This window comes from Silurus meridionalis, chromosome 15 (genome assembly GCF_014805685.1).
Source record: "Silurus meridionalis isolate SWU-2019-XX chromosome 15, ASM1480568v1, whole genome shotgun sequence".
In the NCBI taxonomy this organism is placed as follows: domain Eukaryota; kingdom Metazoa; phylum Chordata; class Actinopteri; order Siluriformes; family Siluridae; genus Silurus; species Silurus meridionalis.
The window spans coordinates 13,478,303-13,491,370 of NC_060898.1; the positions used below are offsets into that span (position 1 = coordinate 13,478,303).

Here is a 13,068-nt window from a genome sequence, read left to right on the forward strand (position 1 = left end):
CAAGGACAGGACTAATTTGGGTGTGTGGGAGTCAGGATTCTTGCTGGTTGATACGGGATCAAATACTAATTTCACACGATCAAATACAAATTAATTTATAACCTTTTTTTAATTTCTTTAATCTATTTTTTTTATGGATTGTTTTTTTATATTGTGTCACTCTGTTGAAATAAACCTACCATAACAAATCTAGACTGTTCAATTCTTTTTTTTAACGAGGTTAATTTACAAAATCAGCAGAGAATCAAATAATTATTTCCCCCACTGTATGTAGGAGTTCAACATGGTGCCTTCTGACTTCAAACTGGGGGCATGGCTTTGATGTTGTGGCCTAGAAGATGTGGTCAAAGAGTGCATCAGGACATTACAAATAAATAGGATTGTTTTTTTTTAATTTAAACTGTTTTAATGTACATTAATTTATGCAAACAAGGCTTTTGAAGTGGTTCTGAAAAATGAAAGTTTGTATTCCATTCTTTATCTGATTAATTGAATTCTTTAAAATATGCCATTTATCAGTTTAAAATTACTCCATAATCAACATTATATGGTATTCATCAATAATATCCCTATAATATAGTATTAAAGAGTAGGAAGAAACATATACATTTACAACTATATCTATTAATAATATAATCACATAAACTGCATATATACTATATGGACATAATGTATAATTATATATACTGTATGGAAAAAAGTCTGACTATAAGATTCACATTCGCTTTTTGAACATCCAATTCTACATTTAGTCTGTATTTACTGTTATAATAACCTTCACTCTTTTCTGAAGATGTTCCACTAGATTTTGGAGTATGCTAATGGATATTTGCACTTATTTAGCCACAAGGGCATTAGAAAAGTCAGTGCCTTTAAATTTGCAGTGTGTGGAAGAACTATACATAACTAGAAAAGTCAGGTGTGAAAAAAGTGTGTATAGTGTATATAAAGTGTATATTCCTTTGGGAATATAATGTGATTATTCGGTATCATGCACTGTGATAGTTGCAAGGGGCCAAGCACAAAAGTAAAATAACAAATTTTGTTTAAAAAAACAAGTTTTGTATTGCTGCAGTTTTTCTGATTTCTGTTTTGTTTTAAGTGAAATACAAAAAAAAAAAAAAAAAAAAAGATACATTAACATCCTTCATACACTCCCAGATCTATATTTAAATTGGTTCTCATCAAAGTAAAGTCACTTAAAGTTCATCATCACTCATCTGCAAAAGCAGTTAAGCTATAAGCTAATGCTTATCCTGCCTAACAAATTTTCCGAGTCGTTTGTCGATGCATATCACGGAACACAGTGCTAGTACTGATTTTATGAGGTGTAAGAAAGCACAACAACCAGATATTAATATTCATTCTTCATGCACTCATTTACATGCAGGTCGACTGTCTGCTGTCACTCCATCAAAATCTCATTTATCTTATTAGGGCTTAAAATAAAATTTAATTACTGTTAAATCACATCAGATAAAAGGGTAAACATAAGGAAAAATTAAATGCCCATAATGTCTTCTATTTCCCAAATGTAGTCCACCAGTCAAGACATGTTTAATATATGTAGTTTGCCCTATTAGTTTCTGGCATAAAGAGGAACATTGAACCAATTCTATATTTGACCAGACTGCCCGGTTAAATCAGGGTTCGTGAAACATGTTTAATGAGACCGATTGGGCACATAAAAATACTGTAGTACAGCCAATCAATGTTCCAACTAATTTTTACTATAGTTCCACTTTGTTAAAAAAAAAAAATAGAACCTGGTTCATTAGCAGGCAAATGTTCATCTTTTTTAAGTGCTTAAGTTCAACTGATCAAAAATAATAACTATGGTACCCATTGAATATGTCATACTTTCTGTGGGAGATTATAAATATTAACACAAAGCAACAAAACAGGTCTCTCACCTGAGGGTGAAGATCTCCACTGATGAAAGAGCTGAAGTAGCCAGGAAGATTGACACTGTTTCCCTTTGCCTAATTGGACTGGCAGGCACCATCACTACAAAGTTCCTGTCCAGGCGTAGTTCAGACAATGGCTGAAACAGACGTACACTGCCGATTCTTCGCATGGGTGTAGGCCCTGAAAAGTACCCAGCTGGCCCCTGTGGCTCAGAACGGATGGCACCTGCCTTGCGGGAACTTTCTGGGATGCATTCACCAGTTTCAGTGGACTGTACCATGTAGTAGAGCTCTACAGGTGTACCTTCAGTTTGGGGTGCTCTTTGTCTCCCAGGCACGACGCTAGGTGGACTAAACCAACTGGGCAGAGGCTCCAGTTCCGCTACACAAAGCCCCAGTTCCCCTTTCAATCGGCATGTGCCTCGAACCTCCTGTGTCTCATGGAAAGCAAACATCCGGATACAGGGGAGATGGTCTACAGTAGTGTAGTCATCCCAATCTCGGCCTACAACATAGAACAAGACTTGGACCTTGGGCCAGCTGAGGTGGATGCGCTCACTTATGATGAATGTCTGAATCTTCCAGTTAAAAGTAAAAAGTTGAGAGGACAATGAAGATGATGAAGACAAAGAAGATGTTGCAGGGTTGTTGAAGATCCCTGGATCCAGGAGTTCCATTGGTACAGGCTGCTGCACAGAGAAGGGTCCATAACTAGCATTTACAACAGGATTTCTTCTCGCCTGCTGGATGAAAAAAAGTTCAGTGCGTGCCTGTAAACTGGAGTTCCTCATGATGTCCTGGTTGGCCTCCTTGAGAAAGAAGGCTAACTCCGCATTCAACACCTGGTACTGCACAGGCAGGTACGTAGGCACTGCGCCAAATCTTGGCAGACCCTCCAACAACAGTCGGCCATCCATCACTGCCAAGTAGAAAAAAAAACAGGGGGAGACATCACTCATCTTTTCGATTATACTCACTTCCTTTGCAATAAGACCTTTAACCCAAGAGTTGAAGTGCAGCAGCTGCTCAGAGCCTCTCACCATGCTGCAAACTGAGAGTTATTTATCTCTGACATTGTGCACTGTCTGCTGGCCCACTTTCCAAACCAGACTGACTCATTATTGAGCTGGAGCAGTGCTCCATAGATATTTGGGCTGATTAAGGCTACTGAGAGTCCCTATTGATTTTGCGTCACTGAATCAGGGTGAAAGAAAGGTGCATGAGATTTGTGAAGGCTGGGGTCATGGCCACTGATCGTACATTTAGAGAACATCACAGATATAGGACATAGTGTCATTTGGTAGTACTACATACAGTAGATTGTTTAACACTTAAGTCTCGACTGAACTGACAACAGATTGAATTCTACAAAGTTGAAAAACGTATTCTCATTTGAAAAAAACCATTCTAAGTAAACCTTGACTTCTGACTAATTTTTTAACCTGGACATAATTTCTAGGCCTCTTAAACCGTGTTCAGTGTGTTTATAAAATCCCATAATCCACTGTTTAAAGTTTGTATCCAAAAGGTTCCTTATAAAATCAGGGGTGGAAAGTAACAAGCTACAAATACTCTTGTTACAATACTTGATTTTACTGTAACTTTTTATATTTGATCACTGTTACAGTTACAGATCGAATTTATTTAGTTAACCTTTATTAATTTCAGATAACTAAAAACAACTGGTTTGACAAACCCACCACAGTGGTTCAAGAGTGTGTATTTAGCTTTTTAATGTGTTTTGCATTAGAATTGTGTTTTGACATTATGCTTCAGTGAATTCTAAACAGTTTGAACAAATACACTTAGAATGCACCATATTTTTTAAAGATATATCAGACCCTGCTCAGAAACATATCAAAGATTTTTTTTATATTTTATAAACACTTGGCAGTTAGCTAAATGTTTGTACAGCCTGAACACTCAGGATCATGTCTAATGAGCATCTTTGCAAAAATATAGCTAACCATGTAGCTAGAAATGTAAAAGTGAAATATAATTCAAAATGTAATTAGATTCAAGTACAGAACTTTACTCAAGTATTTGCGCTTAGAGAGACTTTTACTTTAAAAATCTGTCATTCCTTTTTATTTATGAATGGATAAAATGTAACTGGTCAAGCATGCAGCAAGCCACCAATCAGGGTAGAGAGCATGCTCAGTTTTAAACTTGAATGGATTGCCGCTTGGCAGTGGCAGAGTTAGGGCGGTATCTTGCCTGGGGGGGCACGGGGATCTACAGAAAAAATAATAATAATAATTTTGGTCGGGTCTCGGAGTGTGCACCCAATGCCCGGAGATGTTCCCTCACTCATAGGCTCATATGCAGAAAGGAGGGGCGGGGGTGGGGTGACGTCACTGCAGTCGTCATGGTTTCCACTGGGAGAACTTACAAAACCAGGAGTGACCTGGAGTGACGAATTAAAATTATGGATGACAAAAAAGGTCTAAACCCTAAGCAACCCAATAAAGTATGTGGGAAACGTGCAAAAGATAAATGGTGTTTGCAGCTATTTCACTCATCTGGTTATGAGGAAAGTAAAGGCAAATGCATTTAATGAAGCAGGCTAATAACTGTATATCACTTAGGTTAGGATGTGTTTCCTGCTATGCTTTTATGCATAGAGCAACAATATTTCTTTTAGTTTGCATAACATAATTTATAGTATGTAGTTTATCATAATAGTTGTACCAACATAACAATTCTAACCTAATTAGTTGGATTGTAGTTGCCCTAGCATTGACTGATTTAGTTACTTTTAATTGAGGTGATATCATAAATGCGTTCTGTTATTGTACTGAATAAGTCCTGTACTAACTTTCTTACGGCTTCTCCCATTAGGGATCACCACAGCGAACATCCGCATATTTAATTTGGCATATGTTTTTACGCTGGATGCCCTTCCTAACGCAACCCTCCCCATTTATCCGGGCTTGGGACCAGCACTAAGGCTTGTGCAACCGTAATGGCTGGGGATGGTTCCCTGACTGGGGATTGAACCCGGGCTGCAGCATTGAGAGCGCCGCATCCTAACCACTAGACCACCAGGGAACCTGAATAAGTCCTGTACTGAGTTTAGTAAATAGAATATAAGTGCAGCTTAAAAGGCTATTTTAAAAGACATAAGTATAAAGATGCATGTATCTTAAGGCTACAATTAGCTTTAATTAGCTTTAACTGATTAATCTCATTTTATTAATAGTTTGGTATGCTAAGAGTAAAATTTGAGTATTTTCGCAAAAACTGAGTTGATTAAGTAATAGTCTTGTGATAAAAAATCATAATAAGACATTATAGCAATAATATCTCACCGTACTTGGATAAGTAGATTCTAAGGCTAATACTTTTGTACTTTTACTCAAGTGACATTTTAGGGTCCCTAGTGGTCTAGTGGTTAGGCTGTGGCGTTCTCAATGCTGCGGCCCGGGTTCGATCCCCGGTTGGGGAACCAACCCCAGTCACTCTCAGTGCCGGTCCCAACCCGGTTAAATAGGGAGGGCCATATCAAACATGCGGATGGTCTGCTGTGGCGACCCCTAATGGGAGAAGCCGGAAGAATGTTTAAAGGGAAAACTTTTACTGGGGTAATATTTTACCTACTGTATCTCTTAGTCAAGTACATGCAATGTGTACTTCGTCCACCACTTGTTAACAACAAAATTAACTGTCAATCATAGATGTATAAAGATTTAAGCGATCAAGAATTTTTTTTTTTATTAACTTATTTACTCTTACTTTTACTTTTAGTATTTTTCACAACTTTACAAAAATCACAACTTTATTAATACAGTAACAGGGCTATTACTAGTTATAGTGTTTTTTACTTTTTTACCTATTTATTATATAATTAAATTCTGTATAGGATTATGAAAGTCCATAGATATACCTAGAGGAAGTAGACTATCTATAATATGCTATACATTGTAGGAAATAGGAAGAAAGTACATTCTTTTTCAACTATATAGGGTTGTACTATAGACCACAGTATCCAGGTGATAGTCCAGGTTGTGAAATTGCACAAAGCCTTGCGCTGAGTTAAAGGCAAGGTCTTAGATTCATTCTGAAGTGGCTATGACTAAGCTTTACACCCTCTCTAGGTTTCACAGTGACTCTCAAGGGTCCTTTTATAGAGTTTGATATTAACAACCATCTGAAATGCACTTTATTGAAAGTCGGTATATAAAGCTACTGTTTTATTGTTGCTTATTCCAGTGTGATTAAATTTTGGATTCTGATTGGTCTTTAAAGTGTTGACTGATTTTCAATGAGAGCATTTCTGACAGTAGTACAGCTACAAATCAAAGTTTTATACTAATAAACTACAAGCAATTCTATTGTAACAGCAATGTTAAGGGCTCACATGCCATATAAACATTTAAAAATGTGTGTTATTGTTCAAATGGTTCAAAAGAAACGTTTATTGAACATATATGTAAGAAGTCTTGGGCATCATTGCTTTGCAGCAATGTCAGAGCTAAAGCTATGAGTATATGGTTTTATGATATGGGAAAAGCCTCTGGAAAGAGAATGACTGTTTATAGCTGCTATGACATAAGTGATAAAAAAGAACTAATGGCAACATTTATTTGCACATATTTGCACTGGTTCCTCCTGAAAAATTTAAAGTTATGAACGGCCTTTTGAAGTCGGTGCTGATCATTACTTCGATTAGGAAAAACCCTGAACATACTATAAATGCGATGGGCATGTTCTCTTTCATCGGAATGGACTGCAATCCAAGAATCTAAAAGATGTTGAGCAACCACTGTACTTTTTTCAGCATGTAGGGAATGTTTCTTTCCAGATCGATCCTTATCAACACTTAAAACCAATCACAACAACTTTTTTTTGAGGAGTTTATAAGTATCTGTTTAATAAATACTGCAATTTTGGATGCTTGAACTACTCCAGGTTTGAGATTAAAATAACTCCCACACTACAGTTAATATCTCAATTTATTAGAATTTAACTTTCACTTTGAAAATAAAACTGGGCTAAAGTTTTATTTGTATAAAATGCAATTCTGACCAACACTAGGATTAACAGACGTTTGAGTTGATCCAGGTTTAAGTTTAAGTGTCATGTAAAGCCTGGCCAAACTGATGCAAGTGTGTATAAAAGAACAGCGTGTTCATTCATTAGTGGTGTAAAAGTACACAAAATTCACGGTTCGATACGTACCTCAGTTTTTAAGTCACGGTTCGGTTCAATTTCAGTTTTCATTTATAAAATGTCTGCTTGGTCAAATAATATTCTCTTTCTGGAAGATTCAAGATCTTTTTTCTACTTTTTATTTTACTGCATGTTGTATTCTGTATATAACTATGTTTGTGACAAATAAAAAATCTTGAATCTTTAATCCATAGTGCTAGTGTTAGCCGCTAGCCGCTTCCGGGTTAGTGGCTATCACTAGCGCTATTGTTTCTTTAGCATTTTCAAGCATTCGCAAAACAAATCTAGCTTTGAGTAGCCACGGTGTCACTACACTAACCCTAGTTTATTTTGCATACCCCAAGCATTTTTGTGTATGTTTTAAAGTTTACAAATAATAATAAAAAAAATGCTGAAAGTGCGAGGCGGAGACTAAACAAGCTTGCGTTTATATAACTTGCACTTTATACGTTCTTGAGGAAACTCAGATTTTAACTATGTTTTCGCACGTTGTGTACCGTTACACTCCTATCATTTAAATATTAGCAAGGGGATCCAAAACGCTATACAAAGAAAAACATGAAACTGGTATTGTTTGGTAACAAGCAAACAATGTGAACTAGACAATTTCTCAATTTTTTAAACTGAGAAATTAAAACAAGATATGAAAACTGTAGAAAAAGTATAGAAAAACAATAAACAATGGCTACAGCAGAAACTGAACACATACGTAAATGGTCAAATGAAAACAAAGGGTTATATATACAGATATGAATTAAAGCTGAAAGTGGAAACACTTGTGAATGAACAGTCACATGAAGACATCAACCAGTAATGAGAAAGGGGTGGGGCCATTGCATTAATTCAAACAAATACATACACACGTGATTACGCAAACCATGGTGGGAATGCGGAAGGTGCTGCAAGCTGAACAGCCTTTCACGAGCTGGCATGCCACCTTTGACACAGGGGAAATCATTTCTGACATTATTTTTGTGAAGATCAGTGTGTATTCTTCTGTTTCTGATAATAAGATTATTAGGTTATTTGAAACAATTTTCTGCCCTATTACATTGTACAACCTTTCAGGATTTCCCTCTGTTTAATCTCATTAAGTTTATTCCAGAATTAGAAATCACGCATCTTGGTTTCTAATTAATGCAACACAAGGAATGAAAGCAATACATATCTGTAAAGATATCTGTAGAGGAGGCTGAATAAACAGTTAGCAAAGAGACGATTCCCCCGAGACATCTGATGCATCATCTATATTTTTATTGCTGTAATGTTATTGCTTTTTGTAGCAGCAGTAAAGAGATGAGACAAGATGAGATGAGAGGTGAGTCTTGTGGGGGGGTTTTGGGGAGGGGGCAGTTAGAATCTTAACAACTTCTACTAAACTGTAATGATTTTTGGAGCTACGGGAGTTTGAATTATTTTGCAAGCACAATCTGTCACATCGATTCCACAGACACTGCACTCTGTGTGTCCTCTTTTCTTGCCAGCACGATTTCAGAGCTTTATGGGAAACAGAAGCTTATTGGATAGGAATCAGCAATTATTTTTATTTTGTTTTGCAATAGAAAAAACTATTCCAAGAAAATCTCATATATACTGTATACAGTGAACTGTTTTTTTTTTTTACAGCAAATTATAACAAACTCACATTGTGACTGATTATGTTTTTCATTTATGTAGCGTTAACAGAAATTATGTTTTTTATTTTCAGGTTGTTTGATATTTGGATATCTAGAATTTTTTTTTTTTTTTTTTTTTTTTTGCGCCGCATAAGCTGCACATCTAGCTGCACCTAATGCTTATTTGTATTCTTATCAATTGTTTGAACTTGCAAGTACTAACAAGGTTTAAAATGTAATTATATGTTGCTAAAGAAAGAGAACATTTACAATGCCAGAAGATATATAACAGAAAAAATCCAGAGTTAATGGAATCTAAGAATACCTATATATGGTTCCTACATATTTCAGTTTCTCCCTAGTGCACTTTTAGTGTGTGGATGGAAACTACAGATTTGAAGTGGAATATATTTGTTCTTTTAATCAATAATTTATTCATTTGTGTGCCTTTCATTGTTGCAGGCTTCTGTAGTGCGCCAATATCTGCACATCACACAGGAGAAAAAAAACCCCACTGAAATAAATGCTGACAACAGCAGACAAGTGCGCAGCGGGTGAAGGCGAGGGAACTATTAACTAATTTAAGACATGGAGCGCTGCCTCAGGCCACCATCTCCGGCCTGCAGGGAGTCTCGCTCGAGTTGAGTTTTTGATCCAACGTAATTGGAGTACTATAATCTTACTGTAAGTAAGCGTGCTAGTGGATGTGGGTAAAGACCAACTGCTGAGAACATGTGTAATAATGAGGATCGGTCAGAAGGCTAGGAATGGACCAGATATGAGTCTGAGATCGATACAGTCTGGCATTAAAAACTCATTCAATATGCAAGTTTTTAATTTTAATCTGTGAAGAAAACTTTGAACATTAACACTTTGTCAGAGATGAATCCCCTCACATCAAACGCTGCATGGCAGAGCTCATGGAATGCATGCCCGCTTGCAACCGTAGTGCATGTCAATCTTTTAAATCTGTGTTTATTTAGTCATGAACGTCTTTTTTTTATTATTCATGTTATGTCCCACACTAGACCTGTTATTGGTTGTTTTCCTCACACGCTCCTATTGTCCACAACTGTTTCAGTTCACCGCATGAATATATAATGTTTAAGTACCCCTCGTTTTCTTTTTTAATAAATGTTTTGAATTAACATTCTTAGATTTTTATTCATGTTTTTGCCTTCCGATTTGGATTTGTTTGTCTGTTATGAATAAAATACCTGCACTTGCATCCTGCCATACCTCTATTAAATGACACACTAGAGATGCTAAAGATTTAAATGTTCGCAGTGTAACCTTACAATCTTAAAATAACAAACAGTATCACAGAATTAATTACAAAGTCACAATAAAGAGTGAAAATGAAATGTCTTATTAAGTGATCTTAGCACATCCTTGTATAGATAATGAAAACCAAAAAAGGAAACAAAAAGATAAAATCCTCTAATTGTTTTTTCTTTCTGCAAGATTAGGTTTCCAGACTGGTCTCTGGTGTCGGAGGACATCTGTAGTAATTAGGATTGATTCACACAGAATAAGAAATCTTTATAATAATTACAGATATGTGTGTTGAGATTTTACCCTTTACATCCACCGCATTTGATTACAAACTGAGTGTTTTAGGTTTTATATAAAGCTTATACAGTAAGTGCCTGTAATAGAGTGCTTGGACACACAAGTTGTGTTTCATCTCTCCTCTGACACATTTTCTTAATTTGTCTTTGTTTCATTATTTTGCATCTGAAACTCAACCCGATATTTGACACACTTTTTTTTTCTTCGTTTTAACAGGAGGTAATAGAAAAGAACAAGAATTTAGTGGAGTTTGACCCACAGGATATAATGAAGTCTTAATCAGCATGTCAATTGGAACAGGCTACATATTACTTAGACTTTGTTCTACTGCACACTTTATAGAAAGTAAAATATGGCATAATCTTTCCAGGCATGTGCACACACAGTTTGTAATAAATTACCGACCTAATGCATTTGGACAGGACTAAAGAGATCCTCGTGTAATAATTACATGAATCCACTGCCTCGTATTAAACTAATCCAATCCAACTAGGACTTTTGAAAGCTATTTTTCAGAACGACTTTTCCATAAAGTGTCTTTCGTTGTCTTTATCTATCACATTTTGTCATTATATGATGAACGAGAGGGGCTGTGTGGAAAGGCAGAGTGCTCAGCCAAAAGAAGAAGAAAAACAACTGACAGAAATGAATGTCAGACAGTACTTTGATAAAGTTGAAGTAATACTCTGTGACTAAGTATTAAATGTTGGCAATATAATGATACTAATCAAGACACATTCATGAGGAAATAAGCAAAGTCCTTCATTAATATGTCTTACAAATATACGGCTATGTATCATTTTAATACCATGCATCATCTCGTTGTCATCACACTTCCATTCATTTGTATTTAGGCCATTTGGCAGACGCCCTTAGCCAGAGTAACTTATCATTTATACTATTATGCACAAGTTTCCAGCAGTGGCAACACAAACTGAATTTGCAGCCTTCTAGCCAGTAGTACTACATTTTTTTTATCATTGACAAAATTACATTTCCAACATGACATTCACCAATATAACTAATATAAAATGTTCATAATTCATTTATGTAACCTTTTTAATTGAATGTTCAGAAATAACCAAACACAGTAAGTTATGCTGAACTAAAGGTGACATCTTTTCTTCACGACAACACATTTTTTCGGCATATCTTAATAAATAAATATTAATATTATCTTGTAGAACCTGCCATCATTCTTCTGAAAGTGCTGACTGTTTCAGAAACCAAAAAAAAAAACAACACAAACTGGAAAGTTTCATAAAAGGAAATTTGTATTTGATATTAATGTTATCAAATGCAGAATAAAACAAATATTAATATTAATAAAATTACACTTGCAACTATGACAGAGCAAACTTAATACATTTTCAAAACACTACATATAAGAGGTGGTGTAATGTAATCCATAAAAAACATTTTAAAAATACAGTATATGTTTGCAGATTGTTTAATTTAATCCTGAAGCTCCTTGCTAGCACAACAGCTCTATCATCAGGAGATAATGAGTTCAATTTAAAACAGGTTCCACAGACATGCTTTGTACAGAGGAAGGAGTCAAGGGATCAAAATTGGCCATTTCTGGGAATGCCCTCCTTCTTCTAAATTGTCAATCATAGTGGCACTAGCCAATTGTATGTAAGCGTGTGTATGTGGAAGAAGGAATATAGCAAGTTTTTTTCTTTGAGCATCTTAAATGAGAAGGTGAATGGATTGACATGCCTTCGATAAAGCATTTTAGCCTTCATCTTTACCACTTGGTAGCTGTTTTATTATAGGGAAGTGGCAAGTAATCAAAATGGAAAAACATTGTAAAAAAAAGTTGAGGGAAATCAGCATTTTGCCCATGCTGGCTGCAAGAGAAATCAAAATGTCAGAAGAGAAGCAAAATGCCAGCCACTGAGAAGGCGTGAATAGTAACAGTGCAGTTTGGAGAATCCTGAGACAAATCTTTTGAGTGAGGGTGAAGACATTACCCCAGACTGAAACATTGTTAGGATATGAAAGGGAAATGAAAAATTCCAACATCCAGAGGCAAACCCAAGTGACAGACGTGTCTCAGAAAATGAATTAGCCACAGCTTTATATTCGAACATGGGAAAAAATATAATAAACGTGACTTATCATTCATCCTGTAGACATGAAAACCTCAGGATGGAATTGTGCTGTTATTATAAAGGACATTTAAATATTCAATGTAACACAAAATAAAATCGCCCACAGCAAAAAAAAAAAAAAAAAAAGGGAGCACAAACAGAAGCCCAATTATTCCTTCCCAATTAAATCTCAGTGGTAATTGGTTTTCAGGCGCAGTGTTAAAAACACATCTTTATCCAACAGATCCTGGTTAATTTAATTGAATAGGAACACCTGCTAGAGGTTTTTGGGTTGGGAGATTTGGTGTTCATGCTCGACTGCAAAAGCAATGCTCTGATTCTGTTTAGTCAACTAAAGCAACTGGTTGTTGCTCTAAAGCCTACATGAGGTCATTCCGTCATTCCCTCGTTCCATTATTCCATTCCTCAATCTGACTGATGACATAAGAACCTAGGCTACTGGGGATAAAACAAGTGTTCCACTGGAAGTACATCTGGGACTGACATAGGATTTCGTCCAACTGCCCGTTGATCTTAAATAGGTTTTGATGTGACGCAAGTGTATGTGTGTGTGTGTGTGTGTGTGTGTGTGTGTGTGTGTACACTTACCACACACACAAGCAAAGTGACCATTAATTAGTCTCGAACACAATGTAAAAACGTCAGTCCTATCTTGATCTGTCCTTTTATTCATTTCTTTTATTT

The 13,068-nt window shown here is 36.0% G+C and overlaps 1 protein-coding gene across 1 annotated transcript in view; it reads right to left on the minus strand.

Moving 5' to 3' along the window:
- The window catches only part of si:dkey-112m2.1 (transmembrane protein 132D), a 155,762-nt gene that overhangs the window by 107,296 nt on the left and 35,398 nt on the right, over nucleotides 1-13,068 (minus strand). The window contains 1 exon segment of the mRNA XM_046868278.1: nucleotides 1,914-2,826. Within this exon segment, the coding sequence (XP_046724234.1) occupies nucleotides 1,914-2,826 (913 nt within the window).